The following is a 21512-nucleotide window of genomic DNA, read 5'->3' as shown; positions in this document are numbered from 1 at the left end:
AACTGTCCAGTACAGGGATTCCAGTTCCCCGATAAATGGGAATTGGAAGCAGGATTACGGGAGGGCATTCACTAAAGAAAGGGGTATGAGGCTGCAGGCCTTGCAAGGGGCCAACCCCAATATTCTCAATCATTATATGCCTTTTTAAAATATCTTTTCGCTTTTGAGAAATCCTAAGTATATCATTAAATCCTATCATATGACATGAATTTTAAGTATGTGGAAAGCGCCAAATGTATTACAAGTAAAACAATGAAAATATGTGGAAGTATGGTGGTAGCAACTAAGGCCCTGATCCTGTAAACAGATATGTGTGTGCTTAATGGTAGCATTTATCTTACTGCACAGCAGTGGGCACCTTTTTATGGTGAGGTGCAGAATTGTTCTTTCAAGTGACCTGGTGGTAAACACATCTGACCACAATAAGATAAATGCTAGCCTTTTGGCACGTGTCATTGTAGCACATAGACAAACGTGTTTTTTTGAGTACTACTTGAAATCCAAACTCAAAGGTTTAGAAGACCAAACACGCTGTATGCTGAGTTTGTTGTGCAGCCAGTGCAGGTATGATGTGAACTGAGCTGCATCTGATCCTGTTCCTGCTGGCTTTGTTCTTGTGAACCATTAGGGAATTGAAACAAGAATTTTCTTACTCTGCCAGCTTACAAGAACAGAGCTGAAAGAAGGCGCAGTTCCAGAGGGATGAATGAACACATGTCATGTGCATGATTGTATCAGGAGAGCAAGAGACCCAGTGCCCTGAGTGTATGTTTTCTTTTGATTACCAGCTGAAGAACTGTTATTAAGACTGTTGCAGCTGTTGTTTCACATAGGGTTTTCCCCCCGCTTCATTTTCTGAGGTTTTTTTTATTTTATTTTTTTATTTTTTAGAGTGGCTGGATAGTTTAGGAAATTGATAATATGGGGTATGTAGATCATCACCTCTAGATTGTTGTTTTGAATCCAACTCAGGTAGGCTGAGTGAAAGATACTACCCTCTGATAGATCTTTGGGGGCTCATGAGTTAATGGTCCAAATCCCAGTGGACCAGTGTCAACGTCACAAAAATGAATACCATCACAATGACACTAATTGGCAGACTTATTGACAGAGAGATCAAGTATTGTGTGGCACAGATGTTGGACAGTTTTTCCACCCTTAAAGGGAGGAGTTCTGGGTCATTATTTGGACATTACTAGGAAGTCTGCACTGTCACAGTCAGTGCTGTAACTGGTCTGTGGATAGATAAAAGACTTTAGGCTGGCTGTGGCTGTCATTCTGGCATTAGCACCAAATTCACACTTTTATTTAAAGGAATATTTTGAAACCATTTTTCTTTTGTTACTAATACATTTTAATCTAATCTTCTTGCTGTCTGAGTTTTACACAGGTGCTGTTTTCTGTCTTACACTTTTATTTAAAATAAGTATTATTTGCATTCTTTGTATTGAAATGGTTATGCTTGCAACAGGAAAAAACAAACAAGAAAACAAGTTATGGGAATACTTCTTATTTTTCTTAGAGTAGTATCCCTGTGGGTGCTTCACGTGGCACGAGACAGGAAAGCGCATGTGCAGCCCAAACGGGCCCTGCTAATAAAAACCTCCGATCCTAGGCCCAGGGACGCATATACACCTAAAGTGGAGCACCCATAGGGACACACATCTTGAAGAACCTCAGTTACAGCACAAGATAAGTAACCCTCTCTTCGTCTTCAAGTAGTGTCCCTATGGGTGCTCCACTTTAGGTGTATTTGCGTCCCTGAGCCTAGGATCTTTGTACTTTCATTAACTTGCTGAGGGCTCTTAGGTATAGAATGGGCCTCCAACTGCCATTCTTTATTTGAAATAGGAAATACAACTCATGGAAATGCTCAGGTTGTTACAGCACGTGGTTCGGGGGTTGGGGGTGGGAGGCATCTTGGGGCCTTGACCAAATTCTCAAAATTGCCTGAAGTGGAGTACCATTAGGAACACACTTCTTGAAGAACCTCAGTTACTGCACAAGGTGAATAACCCTCTCTTCAAAGTCAGGTATTCAAGCAAGCAAGAAATAAGTTCTTGTGCACTGATATGAGAAAACCCCTATTTCCAAAAGTTGTGGCATATTTTTTTTAAGCTTCTACTAACAGTACTGTTAGGTCAGATGTCCTGAAAAACAGCTCAAAATAGGGGGAGAAAAGCTTTGTATCATTAAGAAAAGAGAGGTCCTGGATATAGTTATATTTATAGAAAATATTGAGCTTCTAATTAACTTACTGCTCTTTCTTTAACTGCTAATTTTAAAAAAATGTTTCCAGTGTACTTTTTTTAATTTAACAGTGGATGAGCCTTGGTCTTACCTCCGGATACTATATTAGGAACCACAATATTTGCAATTCACTTGAAATTATATGGTGTTCAGCCCACATTGGAAATCTTGGGAAACTTCTCAGGTTGTGTAGCATAAGGCAGAAGTGAAAAAATTTCAAATGAGGTTGCCTTGGTGGGTGTAACAAGAATTGGAATTTAGCCCATGGACTTCAGTGTTTAGCTGAAAGGAGCCTGTTTTCTTGATCTGGCAGCATCTGTGCATTGATATTTTCATAATTTTATTAGGGTGGAATAGAAATAGGGTTTGTTTGTTCATGTATGTAAATGAAATTATTGGTGGTATGTTACTGTTTGTTTGTATGAAATCTTTTAAAGGACTTGCTGAGCTAGAAAATACATTTATCCTATATTTATACAATACAATAGGAGTATGAAAAAAAAAGACTGCTTTTGGAGATAACATTATGTGCTAGACACCCCTGTGAGACACTGATCTGTTTATTTAATCTCCTTTTTTATACTGCACTAGCATCCAGATCCTGATATCTAACACCCTGATTCTGCAAACACTCATGTGTTCCACTTTATGCACATGAATAGCCCTATTGAAGTGAATGGGATTACTCATAGGGTGGTATCCTGGCCTCACTAGGTATGTGTACACTGTTCTAAAAGACCCACAGCACAGCCATAGCTCTCCCAGGTCAGCTGACTTGGGCCCACGGTGCTTGGGTTGTGGGTTGATAAAACTGCAGTGTAGATGTCTGGGCTCTGAGACCCTGCGAGGTCAGACCTGGGGGGACTCTGCTGATCTGAGTCTTGGTGCAATAGATATTTATTGCAGGGTGGACAAACTCCCTGAAGTCAATGACAAAACTCCCATTGACTTTAGTGAAATCAGGATTTCATCCATAATTCTTAAAGTTAAGTATGTGAATAAATGTTTGTAGGATTAAGGTCCAAGTAACAACCAGGAGGTATCAAGCACCCTTAACTTGTAACTACCCATTCTTCATGGGAGTTGAAAGCATTGAGAATTTTGCAGAATTTAACACACAATGAGAAAATATCTGTTTTAGATTTATTGTCTGATTTGACAGATTTATAAATAAAGCAAAATACTTTAAAATAAAAGCAAAACCTCTTCATTATTACATAAGGTCAGAATGTATTATTCAGTGGTATAAAGCCATCTGATGTTTGGTTTACCTTTTTTTTTAGATAGCTGCTTATTCAGATACCAACTCTGCAGTGAAAGTCTCTCTGTCCTCTATGTTAATTAACTATTAGAAGTTTCTTTCCATGTAGTGTGTACATAATTTGGCACATCCCAGTACTTAACATTTTTGTTTTGAAAGTATAAGTAAAGGATTCATTGTAAGTCACTGGCTTCTCAAGTTCTATATAATTTGTACCAGATGTTCTTTTCCTTAGATAAGCTACTAATTTTATAACTACACCTTTCAATTTGGATATACAGTAGAATTCACTTTTGAACGTATTGGGAAGAATTACGTGTATTTTGGAATAAACTAAATCCACTGCTTTATTTTATAATCTATTTCCATTCTCCCTCTTTCCTTTATTTTAACAATTAACAGGCTGAGATACTTACTTGTGGATAGGCTGGCAAGAGGGCGCTTGATACGTTTATTAGTATTATTATCATTTATATTATTATTATAGTGTCTGGGAGCCCCAGTCAGGGCCCAGGACCCTTCTGTGCATTGTTCAAACACAGAACAAAAAGGGTCTCTGTCCTAAAGAGCTTACTCTAAATGAACAAGATAGACACAGGGTGGGGAAAGAAGTAAAACACATAAGCAGAGTGAACAATAGGATGGCAGCAAACAGCATGTGAGTTCCTTGATTGATTTATTTATTTGTTTACTTACTTACTTATTTTGGGGTTTAGTTAGGAGGGGATAAGCTGAAGAGAAGGGAAAGTGAGGGGAACTGGGAGGGAGAAGATGGTTAGAGGAGTGATTCTGAGGTAAAGAGCTGGTGATGAAGGGGTAGGGTTGGAGCAAAAAGACAATCCACTCAGAGCAGAGAAAATTTAGTCAAAACTGTAGCAAGTTCTCCAAGGGACTCCCAAGGTCCGTGCTCTGGCTGCTTCTGCCCTACCGGCTGGAGTCTGGCTGACTCCTCTATGCAGCTTTTTCCCAAGTCCACTTGTTGGGGGTGAGGAGAGAGACCACTCCTAGTGCCCCAGAGTGTGTGTGAGTTCTCCCCTTGAGGTCCAGGAGGGTAGTGAGGTGGGGGGCTGTACTTTCCCTCCTCTCCTCCCAGTGCACAGTCCCTACCTTGGCAGGTTCCTCTTTCAAGTATATTTATATTATACCTTCTTAAGTCACCCCCTTCTACTCAAAAACCCCAAACAAACAAACAAAAAAACAAAACAACCTCCCCCGCAAAAGCCTCTGAAATAAATAATCAATTACAAAAAACATAAAGGTAAATGAATAAAATTAAACATAAGCCCCCAAATCCTATCTCAAACAGTTTTGCAAAAAGATGTGCCAGAGAGACTCCATGAAGTCAACTGGGGACTTCACTTTTGCTATTTATTTTACATGGAAGGCACATACTATGGTGATGGGCAACAATATAAAATCCTAAAATACATTTAAAAAACAAACCAAATATACAACAAATCCAAGACTTACGTTGCAAGTGCTTTAGTATTGCCCACATGTAAATGGAACATTTCTCTTTTTTTTTATTGATAGGTAGAGCAGCACAGCAACACCTACTTTAGGTATATACTTGGTGCCACTGGTATCCATACATTCACATAAGGTAGAGAATGCCAGATTTGTTTAATTATTGGCTTTCACAAGCCTGGCTTGTTCATATCCCCTGGCCCAGCCATAGTGGAGACTTCTTACTGAATTGCTTGACATCAGTCTGTTAAGTGAGTTTGTCTGGGTTTTTACCAATCATATCCCTTTTTTCAATCCACTGAGTAGAATCCATCTCTGTCCTATAGATAGTATACAATACCCCTTTGAAATCTTTCTAGTGATACCAAAGAGGTTTGAGGAATAAAACCTTGTGAATGAAAAACTGTTTGCTTGATGGTTAGTCTCTAAGGTGCCACAAGTCCTCCTTTTCTTTTTGCGAATACAGACTAACACGGCTGTTACTCTGAAACCTGTTTGCTTGATGATTGTTCTGAAAAAAAAAAAGACTAATGTGCACTGCTGTTAAAGCACGCAGATTGTATCACACCTTCAGATTTTTGTAACCTCTTTCTTTGAATGGTTGAAATAACAGCTCAGTCATTTTATCCAAATTCAGCTGCTTATTAACATCACTGCTACTAGTGGCATTTCCTAGGAGAAATGGTTGATGGTCTGTCTGGTTCATACTAACATCTCAAAAAGCACCATCACAGTTGGTACTAACTGGCACTCTTATTTCAGGGTCAGGTATTCATAGGCTGAAGTCCCAAATGAAAACTTAGGCTCATACGTAATGCAGTGCAGTGCTATGGGAATGTTGAAGTGTTGGTAGTACTCTCCTTTGGAAATAATATATACATTAATGCCTGAAGTTTGTAGGCTGTAGATAAAGATCACTTTTTGACTATGGTGTCCTGGCCTACATTTCATAAAGCAGGTTCAGATGTCCAAGGTGCTGTGAACATTAATTGTTGAGTCTGCTTGCCTACACAGACTCTTTCCAGCTAGTGTTCATCTCATTGCTTTATAAACAGCTTTGAGTATTCTACATGAAAGCGGCTATGGAAAAATAAATTGTATTCTGAAGTAAAGGGCATTAGAGCTTTTAAAAATAAATTCCAATACCATCAGACAGTCGTATCTGTTCTAATAGTATTTATTTCTAGTGTGCCAATCGTAGTTAGGTGCTATATACACAAATTGAACATTAATTCAGCAGAAAAAGATCATAGTTTGTGACCCAAAATGCCACTAGATGTGTAACACAAGATGTGTGACTGGTAAGTTATTTTTAGAAGAGCATGGAAAAAATTATAGTAGGACATAGTATTGAATTCTTTTTCCTTCTCCAAAATGTCTAGTGATAAATAAGTGATCTCTTTTCATAGGAATGAACTGGGGAATCTCTGACATCCTATATTCTCTACTTTTATGCTTTCTATTAGCATAGGTATCAACAAAATCCTAAGTTATGAGGTGCTTGACCTAATTATCTTCAAACATACTAGAAAGGGGTTGGATCAAGGAGATATTGGTGGTAGGTATGTTGTGAGGAATTAGTCTAAGAATAATTCTCAAAAGAGATCTATGAACTCATGATCAGTGTTTCAGCTTGCATGACTGTTTCCAAGCATAGAAGACTTTGCCTTCTGAAGCAGCGTGAGCAAATAGTCTTCCACATAATTTAAGTTTTAATTGTGGGGCACTGTGACAGGGTGTACCAGACCTTTGTGGCCCCTGCTAGAGGTCCCTCTGCTCTGCTACACCCCACCCCAGGAAGCAGTGAGGTGGGAAGAAAAGAGTAGCAAAGATGAGTCCTCCAGGCCTGCCTAGAGAAACTTCAAGAGGGCAGCCATCTTGGAAACTAGAGAGACCTGGTCCTCCAAGGGCTAGCAACAGAGCCCAGCAGGTTCATATAAAAGGAGCTGCAAGGTCTTAGCAGATCAGTTCCTGGCTGTCCAAAGGAGTCTGAAAAGTAGTCAGAATGTAGGGCTGGCTGAGTTTACACTGAGACTGCAGAGGGAGAAGAACCTGAGGATGTTGGCCCTGAGATAGGTCTGGAGCTAAAAGGGCACAGTAGGAAGTGTCCCATGGAAATAGCATCAGAGGGTTGAAGTTGAGCCATACATGGCTGCTGTTTATAGGGTCCCTGGGTTGGAACCTGGAGTATTAGGTGGGTCTGGACTCCCCTACCATCATAGATAAAGTGGCATAAACCCCAAAAGGGACAGAGCTTATTTGAGAGCCATACCAAAGGGCTGAATTTGAAAGGCCCAGAGCTGGGCTGAAGACCCTAGGGAGATCCAGAATCCTGGATTCTTTAATAATTCTTTAAGGGGTTCATTTGGACTTTGTGACTTAGCCAAAGCATCAAGCCACTAAGGAGCTACCAAGGCTAACCTGCAGCGGACACCAGAGGTGAGAAAGGAGTGCGGTACTACACCCGGCCACTAGGAGTCCCTCAATAGGCCGTGAGTAACACTGGTTGCAGAATTAATCGATGCTCAATAACTGTTTGTTTTGTAATGGGTGGGCCCATGTCTCATCAGAATAATTATACTTCTAATGCATTCCTTGATGAAGACTCTTTTGTCTTACATAAATAACTACCAACCACTGATTTTAGGAAATTCCAGATACCTACAATTCCCATTGACTTCTGTGGAAAATAAACACCTACCAGAACTGGCCTGTGTGACAGAAATAAACATTCCTGTTTGGAGAAAACAGAACTCCCTGTGTGTGTGTGTCTGTGTGTATATGTATATATAATATAAATACACTCAATTTGTTTTGTTCCAAAAGTGATTTTGAGTACGTACATTTAGGAGTAGGGGGTCTAGCTCTGAAAATCAGAACCTTTTAGGTGTCTTAAGTTGGGCAACCAAAAATTGAAGCACCCAAAATTCACTAGTCATTCTTCAAAGGACTAAAGGCAGTGCTTAATTTGTAATGAAAGAGATGCCAGGGATCAGGCAATTTGTTTACTTTCATAACTGATGCAGCAAGCCTAGAGGTGCTGGGACTACAAACTGCCAAGACTAGAGGTGCCAGGGCTTGGCCCTGACAAGCCCCGGCACAAATGAAGTACTGAGTAAAGGTGACATGCAGGAAAACCAAGCAGTTAACCTTTGACACATCTTCCTACGTGAATATGATGTACAGAAATCATAACAAAGTCTCTTTACTTAGAAATTATTTGGAACAAATCTTGTTGGTATTACTCATGGAGGGTGAAGTCTATGAATTTCTCAGAATATTATAAAAACACTTCTGGAGTCGAGCTTTGCCCTTGCCAACTGTGAATGTGAAATTTAATGGAAGTGTGTTAAATGCATGACCTTGATGTAGAGAATATTTATTCTTGGGTGTTGTTTCTTTTTTACAATGTGCTTCCATTAATAACTTTTTTTAAAAGCAGGGTTCCGCTTTACTGTAGATTGGTTTATTGGAACAGGGTTAGAATTTGGTCAGCCAGAAAAGAGTTCACAAAAAAGGCCATAAATGAAAAGAAAATTATGATCAACTTTTAAACAAATATTATACGAGATGCTATGCTTTTGGCCTTTGCCAGTGCCTCTTTGATCTTTGCCAGCCACTTTCCCATCTTCTACTGCTTTGAGTATGGAGGTTTTGTGAAACCTGTTTTTTTGGTTATCTTTTGGGTGAAGACTTTGTGTTGCTAAGAAACAAGGGGACTATCCAATAATGGGCCTTGTATTGAATTGATGGATTTTTTTCTAGAGGTTGTATGATCAAATGAAAGTTCATGTTCTACAGCTGTATTAGTGGCAGTAAGGGACAATGGGGCTAAAGCTTGCTTGCAATCATGAAGAAATAAGGGATGTAGAAAGGCCTCTACTGTAAGTGAAGAAGTGGTTTCCTTGCTTTGTTACTTTATGTATGTTTATACAGAAGGTAAAGAAGACATTATCTGAAACAATGAGCAGATAGAAAAATAAACTAGAAGGTAGTTTAGAAATTAGAGAGAAATCACAGTGGAATCTAGGGAGACTGTAGAATCTCAGTTTGCAAAGACAAAGATTCTCATTTTCCCCTCATTGTAAAATGGTTATTAGAAATAACATCCAGGTGAAGAGGAAATAGTAAAATGTGGAAATTACTTTGAGATTTTGGAAAAAGTTCTAAGAACCTGTACTTTTAGAAATTTCCTAAGGGTCTGAGTGAAGCTTCTCAGAAGAACCTTTAAAGACATTTACCTGATGTCTTAAGAATTGTTCAAAGACATTTTCCTCTCTAAGCAAAGGTTTATTTTTTTTAATCCTATACATTGAGAGTGAAACCATGTGTGGATCTGGATGAGGATTGCGTTGCAAAGATTCTGGAGACTATCCCAGCTGCTTTCTATATTATTAAGACATCTAGTTCAGAACAGACCTCAACGAGTATTCTCCTTATAACCTTTGCCCTATCTAATTATAGAGATTGGGTTTTGAAACTGAGATTGTCAATGTAGACATATATTATTTTATGGTAATAAAATCTTTATAATCCCAGATGTTTCAGATCTTGTGAAGCTACATGTTTGCAATTCCTCATCTATAAGCAGAAGATTTTAGACTTAAAAGCTGTTTTTGCCTTTGGTTTCTCTGTAAGTGCTGGGTGGAATAGTGTATAATACATGATGGTGTGGTATAAAGATTTCATTGGCATGTGTTTGAGGGTTGCAACACCCCGAGACCACCCTGCCTCCTTAGGAATTTAAGCCTTTCAGTAATGCAAAACCAGATTGCATATTGTGATTCTCAGAACAGAGTAATTTTTGGACAAAGAGGAAAACATTCTTGTGGCAGGTAGATTTTTAAAAAGCTCCTTCTTAAAACTCTTCAGAGATTTGGCATGTTAAAAGTAGTTCTAGGGAGGCGGATTCATTTATTTATTCATTGAATTCTTTTCTATTCTAGATATTTATTTAGATTTTTAAAACATAAAAAAGTATGCGTCCCTTGCTTTGGACATAACTCACAATTATATCGGAAGAGGCTGCCTCACCTCATTGACAAATAAAACATCAAACAATAAGACCCTTTCACTGTAAGCAATGGTAATCAAGCTGCTCTAAGATTCAGCTCATCCCATTCCGCAAATCCTGGGAAGTAGATGAACCTGGTTGTCTGACTGAAAATTTTACAAATGTGGGTTATTTTGAGACAAGTTTTAGAGCAAATTCCAAAGTGGAACATCCCTCATGTAGAAAACCAAGCCAACAGGTCCTTTTCATTTCTATTGAAGGGCTCAAACTCAAGTGAATCAGATGATGTCATTTGAGGCAGGATAGCCCAGGGTGTAATTCAGATAACCACCGCCCAGACTATTTAGGGTCTATAAGTTAAAACCAGCACCTTGTTTTCTCAAACAGCAATGTGCTGATGTTTGTGCTTATCCCAGAGTACTGGTCTGAAACTCCACTTAGTAAGTGGGATACTTCATTTTGCACTAGCTTTAGTTTTCAAGTGGTCTCAAAATGTAACTCATTACAATAGTGGTAATATTGAAGTATCGTTTTGAAGATAAAGCAGTAGATAACTGTGGCAAGATCTGTATCAGAGAGGAAAAAAATCCCACCCTGTTCATTTAGTGCAAATAAAAGAAAGTGATCTTGCCCACAGCTATTACCTGGGCATCCATGGGCAACTTGGGATCTAATAAGGTATTCACATTGTGCACTGGTTACAAATGGCTGACACACTTTCTCAATTATGGGTGGTGTTAGATTTGTCATCTCTTCCAGCTGCTTCCTCCAACCCACCAACATTAGTTGCATCTAATCTAGGTTAAGTCATAGCCCTCATCCAAGCTCATATAGACTCTGAGTTATTCATTACACAACATTAGCCTGGTACGATATGATAGCGTCATAGTGCTGGGTATCATAGAAAATACATCTCTGCTCCTCTTTCCTCACTTTCACCAGTCTCAAAAACAATTGAACAGGAATGGTGAAAAAACAGATCCCTTTAGTGCCCCTGTGAGAGGGTTCTTGAGGGAAAGGAACAATTGCCTACAGTTGTCCTCTCAGAAAAATTAAAAACAGAGCCACTCTGGATTAATGGGTGAGGTGGTCAGATGTGCATAACAGTGCTGCATTTATCACACAGTGCTGGCTGTGGTTCTGGGTTTGCTTTGTATCTTTGGAATGAGAGATTCTGTGTATTAAATCCTTTCTGAAGGATTTGAAGGAAATACTAGGCTTTTCTTGGTGTGCCCTAGCCACGTTAGGGTTTGAGATGGAGTGAACAGGAAGTGGTAGTGAATGGGAAGAGTCTGACAGGATGTGGGATAGATAAACTAGTCACCTGTGTAGAGGATTATGCACAAGCATTCCTCTCTTAAAGAGGCAGCAGACAGAACTTTCATTAAAGTCCTGGGAAGTGTAGCAACTCCAAAACTGAGTAAAATTGAAATTGGAGTGAATACAGAGCAAAATGCAGTTATGAGTGATGATGGGGCAACAAGTGCAATGTGACTTAAAATTAATGTCCAGTTCTTGAGAGGCCTGCTGAGGCCTCAGAGCACGTATGTAGCTTTTACCCCCACTGTTCATCTTCAGTGACTGAGTGAGCATGTAGATTTTTTTTACCTAGACATATTGCTACTCTGGCGTTGTGCCATCTTTCTGTGGTTGGCTGGCAGTTGTGATGTGGTGACTGTACTGCATGCAAACAGAGCCATGAGATTGAGGTAAAGGAACTAGATGTGACCCTGTTCATACTATATGATTAATGTCTACGATGCTGTTCCTTTCCTGTAACCAATTTTAGAGCATATCAGGGCAGTTCTCACCATTTGGGATTAATATCACTCTACTTTTTGTGAGTTGAGCTTCTTCCCTTAGTGTAGCTACTGGGTGTCTGCCTCATTACTTGACTTTAGTTAATATAGTGTTTGGACTTGGATGTCTTTGGGGTACTCCATGTTATTTGGAAACGTACACTTCAAAATAAAACAAAAGCAACCAACACTTTTTGTTTAAAATAATTTATATTTATTGTTTCCTAAAATTCACTATTTCTTCAGTTCTGTGTTCACCTGTAAACCCAAAGGGAACACCCCCATCTGTACTGCCAGTGTTGCACATTAAAAATAGTTTTCCTTCACCAAATGCTCACAGCTGGTTGGATTTGTTTTCAGTCTGAAGATACATTGTATAGTATTTGTCCTTTTCACATAGTGCTGAACTTTAATAGGTTGAGCTATCCTAGCTTTCCTTTGTAAATTAATTCTGTTTCAATACTAATACTTTGCACTTATATAGGGCCTTTTATGAAAACATCACAAAGCACTTTACAAAATTAAGTCTAACGACATCCCTGTTAAGTAGGTATCGTCTCTTTGCAGATGAGTAAACGTAAGAAGAAAGAGGTTAAGGGCTTGATTTTGAAGAAGTGCTGTGCATTGATTTAAATGGCAGCTGCAGATGGTCTGAAAACCAGCCCTTAGTAGGCAATATGTAATGTCAGTAGCTGAGATTAAAATACGTCTTGGAAGTTGTGGCTCAAACCCTACTTTTAGTCTTAGCCACCAAATAATGCTCATTTCCTTTAAATTCAATCTACGTATAGCATGGAAAATCTGTTGCTGTTGCATAAAATTACATTGAAATGATAGGAAATTATCTTGAAGAATGCAGTCGTAAGTTGCATAGAAAGAGCCCTTAGGATTCTACACCTTTGTAATCTATATATAAAACAAATATTATTTTTCTCACATTTCTGCAAGGTAATGCCATGCATACATTTGTAGAAAATGGACAGTAGTGTCTGTAATGACAAAATACATCTAATATTAGTAAAATTCCGTTGAGTAGTTTCAGGTTTTCCTCTCAGGTTCTGCTTCTAGCTTTTTCCACTGAGTACTGAAGAGGATAAAAATATCATGGCAGTTTACAGGAAAAGGAGCTGATATTTAAAGCAAGCATACACTGAATTTTCTTTTCAAGGTCTGTGTAGTCCAGTATTTTACATTGGTGTTAAAAATGACATTACCCAACCAATCACATACCAGAGCATCTATATTATTGGTATAATGCTGAACTAGCCCATACTATGCATACAACCCCACCTAATAAAATAAAAACATGGCAGTTTTTTCCATATAGAAATAACTGACATATTAAATTACAGTTTAAAAGAAATAAAATAAATGTAATACTTTTGACTGAGTTCTACAAGGATGTTGGTCAAACAGTGATTAACATCATGTGTGGTATAATCCTCAATGTTTACAGTTGGTTAGGGACTATAGTATTACATTAGGTGATGGGAATCAACCTGGGGAGTGCCTTATTGTAGAATATGCATTAAACAGAATTCTCTCTGCACCGACTGAATTTATTGATTAATCCCACTGCCACATGGATTTTAAATTACCTTGACAAATGATAACTTATTTAATACTGTCTGTGACTTGTGTTTATGGAAGACAAAGTTGGTCGGGTCCTTCTAAAGAAAAACAACAATGTGCCAAATGTAATTTTAGTATGGAGTGTTAAGAATGGTATAATTATATCTTACAAAAGTGTGTGATTTTTTGCAGATAATAGCTCTAGCAGATGCGGCAGAGGAAAACCAAACCAATATGTTCCAGGCATTCACAAAGTTGAAAAGTGCCACCCAGCTGGTGATTATGTTGATTAGTCTGTGGCAGAAGCTCAGCACTGACCAAGTTGCTATTCTGGAAGCTACGTTTTTGCCATTAATGCAGGATACCCAAGAGCTGGTAAGGATCTGTGAGATTTACTGAAAATCTGGATATGTGGAAAAGTACGAACTGATCAATTAACTTGGTTTTCCCAATGTGTTCTGTAAATGGCCGTTCCTTATAATGGAATGTAATATTTCCCTTCCCACTATACTGTATTGAAAAACTTTATTTAAAAGGGTTGTTTTAAGATTTGCTTGAGTCTACTTCAAATCCATTCTTCCTCATCAACTGCGGTGAAGCCTTCGATTTGAACATCTCAAGGTTTGCATTCTACCAATTAACTTTCAAGTTAACCAGTCCTTGCTTGTCAAACCAAATGGAAATATCCATATATCTAATATAGCTGTATATACATCTATTTAAATGCTGGTGGCAATTGTGATAATAGTTTTGTAGTTTGTTGTTGTTTGAATGAGTTGTAATAGGTCTTATCTGCATTGTGGATTTGCTGCAGTTATAGTCTGTGTCTAGCAGTGGAGCAAACCCCTACTGTAAATAGGCAAAGTTGCTGTATATTATGATTTACCCTGGTTTTAAGCTTGGGGTAAGCACCACTTGTGCAGATAGCAGCTTTTTTAAACTGCACCAGCTACATCATTGGCTGTTACTAAGGCAAATCCCCAGCCTACACAAGGCCTTAGATTAAAATAGCACATCCTTAAAAACAGATTCCAGATACGGGAAAATGGCATCTTGTTTTAAAAGACCTACTAAAAAGCATGTTTGAAAATATTGACTATATAGACCATATTGCTGGCATAGCGTAGTCTATATTTCTGTTAATTTTTCCTTTGAGCCTTTGCCTGTAAACAATCTTTGTAGTAACTTCCACAGCAGTCAATTATGACATCACAGACCGGATTTAGGATTACAATTTCATGTGGAGAATAAACAGGAGAAGGTGAACTCTTGAAAAGAATGTCATAAAGAAAGGGTTATTAGTGACAAATGGAGAAGAAGACCAAGTGAATTTTTAAGGAACAAAGGTTCTGTTAACGATAATATTCAATATCTTATTAATAAAGCACAGGAAAAAGATTTTCTCTTACATGCTACTGATTATGATAAGTGCTTTACATTTTCAAAGCCTTTCACCAGTATCTAATTATTCCTCATAGCACCCTACAGGATAGGTAAATAACATCATTTTATAGATGAAGATATTAAAAAACATAGATGTTAAGTAGCTTGTTCAAGGCCACATAGAGCCTTAAACAATTGTGTCCTGAGGCCCATTTGTGATTCACTACTCTGTGGCAGCAACTTTTGTCAGGCTTGACATACTCACTGCACCATTCACACTGATGCCATGATATTTATGTAAAAGGTGATGTAATATATTGTTTGATATCTAACAATACACTTGTCATTAATGTCACTGTGAAATGTTTGTTCCAGTTCTACAGGTAAATTATGGATATTCTCTGATATTATGTCCTGTAAACAGACAAAACCCTCCTGCAATTTTGTAACAGGGTTAGGTGTGACTGGGTAGATTGCTGTGTTAGAGCTGCTTAACCCAGTGACACTCAGTACAGACTAGTATGCTGGCTGGCAGCGTCCTCCTATGAGAACTACAGCAGCAGACCTTTTTAAGGCACTAAGGGTTACAGAGCAGGCAGTGACATAACCCCTCACTGTCATGTTCTGGATTGTACCCCAGAATGTGACAATATTATCCTGTGCTTTATTAATAAGAAATATATATGGCACAATTTGTTTATATAATAGATATGAGTTACAGGACACAATCTTATTGAACAGTAAAATTCTCACGTCCAGTCCATACTGTGAATATATCATGTGTGTGCAGATCTCTATTGTATTCTGTACTTGTTTAATGTGTATAACTGTCTGAGTGTTCTATGGTTGTGTGTAAACATACAGACCATGCACTAGAAAAGCACATTGTCATTAAGAAATCCATCCTACTGTTTGAAGAGAAGTTCGACACACATCTCTTTTTGAAATGGAGACAATATTGTACAACTCCTGTCAGAATTGAATGGGGAAATATATTTAATGAAAACAGAATGGAAAACTAAAAAAAAAAAAAAATCTAAAAATCTATTTGAATATTAAATTGCATACTCTTAATTCACAATTACATTATAATAAGCTGTGCTGATCTATTACAATGTAAACTGAATCCAGGTTTCATTATATAGCCAAATTTTGGGCTGGTCAGTAGCCATTTTAGCAAGCTTGGGCTAAGTTCCAAACGCACCTAGGAATACTCGTCGTTTCAACTAGAAAACAAGTGAAACTTGGTGTTTCACATAGTTTTTACCCCAAACCTGGATAAACAGTGGGCATTTGGGCTTTGGTGTTTGGACTTACTGAAACCTGAAACTCAAAGTGAAAAAGTCAGGGGTGTAAATTCACATGAGCTGAATCAGCAGAAGGTTCATTTGAGTCCCCTGAAAGTGGAAACTATCTGGTTTTGCATGCCTCACTTTTATTGTTCCATTAGGGCTTATACTACTGTATTGCTTTGACACACTTTCTGGTACAACATGGGAAAATCTGTTATGTATCTTAAAATAAGAGATACCACTTATTTTTATGGTTCCCATGATGTTACCAAATAATGTCGTCATAGGAATTTCACTGCACAAAATCACCCATTCTCTATTATAGTCAAATTTGTGATGTTATAGTTAACGTTTGCTAGGCGATGCCTTTTTGATTTTTGCTATCTTTTTTTTTCTTTTACATTTGATATAGCTACCAGCTAAGTTGTTTCCACACTCAACCTTTAATTAATCTCATATTACAGTTTTAATTTGGGGAAAGAGAAATGTTTGAAGGTAGAAATAGTTATTTTTAAAATAGTTGACTATGTTATGTAATGCTGTGAACTTGAGTTAATGATCTTACTGAGTTACAGAGAAAATATGGACACCGTATATGTTAAAGCAGAATAACATGAGGAAAACATTGTGGCAAAAGCAATTATTAAATGCCAAATAATAGTCCTATTGAAATTAATGTCAAATGAAGTTAGAACAGGCTTTGGGTGTAAGTGAGAAAGAAAGAGAATAGGATCGCTAATTTGACAAAAAAGCAATCTCCTAGCATTTGTACATGATATAGGCTTTTTGTTTGTTGCGTATTTTTGTTTCTTTAACACAAAGAGCTCCACTTTGTGAAAGGGGATCCCTTCGTGACTGAAAGTTCTCAAGATTAAATATAAGTTGTAAGTGGATTAATTTTGATATGTACAATTTTCTCAGGGCTGCTAATGTTCAACATTTCTTGATTCCTTCCCCCAATGTTTGCTGCTGTTAAAAACTTGTGGAGAATGATTTAAACTTTTTGGACAGCAATGTTCTTTGTATAACCCTTTTTTTAACCTATCAGGAATCGTAGCTTTGCTGTTTTCACTAATTAGCATATATGTATAGTCCAGACTCTTGAGTTCAGTTGAACTACAGTAAATCCGGACCAAGTCCCAGGGATGTCTTCACCCAATTCATGTCTTCTATAACAACTTTTTAGAATGGAAGAACCAAAGCTGTCATCCATAGTATAGTGAGACGGTCTTTTCCCAATTTTTTTGCACCATTCAGTTTCTGTCAACTCCTCTTTAGACCTAGTTATTTTAAATTGTATTTCTTTTGTCCATAGGCCTATAGAGATTACTTGTGGTTTTTGCAAATATTTTTCCAGCACTCCAAAGATATATCACTAGGCAGTGGCAGTTGGTAATGTGAGGTTAACAATTATATACCCCAGATGCTGGAATTGCTATCAAAGCAAAGTCATTGTAGACTTTAACATCTTTCTTGGAAGTCTTTTCTTCTTCCATTGATGGAAGCTTATTCAGGGCTTTACATATTTGCAGTGTTCAGCAAGACTATGAACTGCAGTAATAAAAACATCCTGGCTCCTCCTACTAAATTTGGTCCTTACATATATCATATTCTGCCTATGTATGAAATGGGCATCTAAAGCCTCTTTCACTTTGGTTTATTCTTTCTTTTCCTCGTCGGTATGGCACATAGGATATCAGCAGCAATCTCACCGTTGGCAAATATCAGGGAATTTACCTGGTATTCTTGTGCTTTGCCAGTTAAACCCAAAGCCACCTGGAATTGCTCAGCTCTTTGGATCCAGTAAGGTCAGTTGCAGGAGTTGCCAAAATTAAATTTCGATTACGTAGCCATGGGCTCCATTGCTGCTCTGATACAGGGCTCTGTCTGCTTCATGGAGCAGCTTTCACAGGTCTCCTCCCTGATTTTCCATTTTCCCCACTTACTCACCACTCTGGTAGTCTCTTTGCTTTCCCAAATTCCTTCTTTTAAAAGAGGGATTCACTTACTTCTGACACCATATTAGAGTAAGGATATAACACAAAAAGCCATGCCTTAAGCACTAGCTAGTGAACTTCCTAACTGAGAAGTTCCTACATATATTAAGCTTCCCCTCCAAGACATCATGATTTTCTTTGCTAACTATGGTGGACCAGGCACTCTAACCACTATACACTGTGTATTTGATGTATATATTTGGCAGAAGCTCCGTAGAGGGAGAACTTCACCACTTATTTTGAGCACAATCAGTAAATGCCAATAAATATCTGTAAATCATTCTCTTTCAACAGTTAATTTGCTTCATGAGAAAATGGTACACAATAGAGGTTTGAGTGAGGTAGGACAAACATACCAAGTCAAATCAAGCTGAATTCACTCTGATTCTTAACTATGAATTTCATGGACACAGTTGAAAAAGACAAATTCTCTGCAGGGCAAGAAAGGAAGGATTAGTAGAACCCGTGAAATCCTGTGGTGACTTAACCTGTATTACAATACAGTTTCACCTGCTGCTTCCAGCCCTGAAGGGTTTACAAACAATCCTTGCCCTATTTGGCTATCTCCTCGGGTATTTTCCAGTCTTTTTGTCATTCATCTGCTATTCTCGCTGTGGTTGGTGCGGGGAGGGGAAAAGTATATTTTTTCTCACAAGTCGTCTTGGTTTTGCCTGCTTGCTATAAAAAATATAATTAAAAACAAACTTTTGCAGGCATCAAATTAATTTGGTATTGTCACAGGGTGGCTGTGACTGGGTTGATTAAAGTAGGTCCAGTTCCCTCAGCCAGAGCAGATGCTCCTGTTTGGCCAATTAAGAGGGCGGGGCAATATCCAGTTTATAAAAGGTCAGGGAGAGACCCAGTGAGACAGACCTGGTGAATCAGAGCTGGCTGAGTGAGCATCAGGCAAGTGAAAGCTACTAGGGGAGTGTAGAAAGTCCAGGAAGGAAGCAGAAGATGTTTCCCAGTGGAAGGCTGAAAGCAAGGGGAACAACAAGAGGGTTTCATTGGCTGACATCTTCAAACTAGACCTTGGGCCAGAGGGCTTCACAGGGTTGAAGGTAGGAGTAGCAGCAGAGGGCGATGGCTGCTGGCTGTAAGCTGGAGTGCTGGAGCCAAGGGCTAGAAAAGGCTTAAGATGGGAGTAGCAGCAGAGAGGGGCTTACCTGCTGACATCTCCACACTAGAGAGCTGAACCCAGGGGAAGAGTAAATGGGCAGAGGGGAGTGAGGGATGCTCACCTGGTTAAGATGACCTCCCAGCAGAGAGGCTGTGCATGTACATTTCATGTACTATTTGGGCTATGCTGGGGAAATTCTGTAGGGTGGTTGTGGGACTCTTTTTATGGCTTACATGCATTGGCCTGTTATAATAAATTAACCCCACAATAGCCATTTGTACTAAGAAAAACTGGATTGTTTGGGCATGGGGGCGGACTCTGAAAGGGGAAAATGAGGCAAGTGCATCTGTCATGCTGCGGCCTGTCAAGGGGGATCATTCCAGGCAGGGCCACCCTATGACAGGTATCTATGTTCATAGTTTTACAAATGTTATTACCAAAAGGGATGATTATGATCATGCAGTTTGTGCTCCTGTGTAACACTGTGGTGCCTGCATCAAGCCCATAACTTCTGGTCGAGTTAGAGCATAACTTTTAGACCGACATCCAGTTTTGATTTAAAGACTTCAAGTGATGGAGAATGCACCACATTGCTTGGAAAGAAGTTCCAATGGTTAATTACCTCTTACTAAAAATAAAAGCACCTTAGTTCTAATCTGATATTTGTCTAGCTTCAGTGTTCAGCCCTTGTATCTTATGTCTTTGTCTGCTAGGGTAAACAGCCCTCAACTATCAGAAATCTTCTCTGTGTGTATTTACTTAATAACTGTGATCAAGTCACTTCAGCCTTCTCTTTGTTAAGCTAATTAGATTAATCTTCTTTAGTGTCTGATTTTTACCTAAACTACAGAAGTGTAGTAACTGCTGAATGTGCAATGCACCGTGGCATTTCACAACAATTTTCATCTAGACTTCTTAGTGACATCGCTGATGCATTACAGTGAACAACAATTCTCTTTCCCAGTATATGCTTCAAAAGATCTTCATGCATTTGCAGTCCATAATGGAATCCCTTTCATTTCTATTGATTTCATTTATTTCAAAGAAGTCAGAATAATGTCAATGGAGAGTCCTGTGGATATTTTTTTCTTGACTGAATGGTCTGTAGATCCAAGGTAATGTCAGCAGCATGATCTTGTACAGTATATTGCACTGCTGTTTTAAATGAAAGCTGGTTAAAATTAGTATTAAAAACACCCCAAAAATGTCCTTACCTATATAATTAATGTTTTTAAAATAATTAAAACTGAAGGTACTTTAAAACATAACTTTACCCTTGATGTTTTGCATGCAATTAGTTTACTTTTTTGCATTACATTAATTGCCGACAATGAAAGTAGACTGGTCAGTTTTTCTTTCTGGCTGTCTCACGCTAGCAAAGTGCTGCAGTACTTGAATTGTAAATATTGCCATGGAATGTTAACATCTAAATAAAATTGGATATCTTTGGCTTTGTTTGAGAAAATAAGATGGAAACATTCTCAACAATCTTGTGAAATTTTGTTTCATGACTGTTAATACACCATAGCTAAGTAGGTCCTCTCTTTTGAGAACCAAAGGCAGTCAGATCTGTTTCCAGAAGGTCATATTAGCACTCAGTCACCAAGGCACCTGTCTTCAAATGGTCTTCCGTTAAAGGCAGGAATGATTCAGGCAGCAATAGGCTACTGTTTCTTTTGTAGGGTAAATGGCAGGGATTCTTAGCCATCCTTTTGCTTTAAACCCTCCTTTGGTTATTTTCACCTCTTTTTAGGGACAGATTTTTTCCCAACAAATGTTTATCTGGCAACGTGTATCATGCATCCCAGTTCACAAAGACAGTGTTGTCTGCCAATGAGGCCAAGGAAGAAGCCAGGTGCTCCCCCCATCTTAGCCTTGCTTTAGAAGATCAGGCAAACATTTTAGTTTGTTAAATGATCCCTGAGATCATAGACAAAATTACTATCACTTATTTTCAACAAAGCGCTGCCATTTTTACAGATGATACGATGGGAGATTCCTTGTCCACTGGTCCATGGAAAACATCTTTCTTAATTTCATAAATTAATAATGATGTTAGTTCTCCCTCAAGTGTATGTACAGTTGGCAGGGAGATTGCTGTACGTCAGACAACATCAACAGCCCCAGCAAGACAAAAATTCAATGGACTTGACTCAGCAAATAAAACTAAGAAAACTGAAGCAGTCCTTGATTGCCTGTAAGGATTTCTTGACTTTGTAAAATAATCCCTTCAGTGTTCTTCATGTGACCTGGGAACGTATTTGGGTGTACTGTTCTCTTTGCACTCTCACTCTGGCCCAAGCCAAAGAACTGAGACGTTGCCAGGACCATGGTACAACCTATTTCAATAATTCTGG

General features: G+C 38.5%; 1 protein-coding gene across 13 annotated transcripts in view; it reads left to right on the top strand.

Moving 5' to 3' along the window:
* Positions 1 to 21512, top strand: part of BBS9 (Bardet-Biedl syndrome 9) — a 437000-nt gene that overhangs the window by 207109 nt on the left and 208379 nt on the right. For all 13 annotated transcript variants that reach the window (XM_073332921.2, XM_073332920.2, XM_073332918.2 and 10 more), the window contains one exon: positions 13556 to 13738. In XM_073332921.2, the coding sequence (XP_073189022.2) occupies positions 13556 to 13738 (183 nt within the window). The remainder of the gene's footprint in view (positions 1 to 13555; positions 13739 to 21512) is intronic.

Source organism: Lepidochelys kempii, chromosome 2 (assembly GCF_965140285.1).
Source record: "Lepidochelys kempii isolate rLepKem1 chromosome 2, rLepKem1.hap1, whole genome shotgun sequence".
Taxonomy (NCBI): domain Eukaryota; kingdom Metazoa; phylum Chordata; order Testudines; family Cheloniidae; genus Lepidochelys; species Lepidochelys kempii.
The sequence above is the reverse complement of the archived record's forward strand: the minus strand, read 5'-3'. Positions and strand labels throughout refer to the sequence as shown.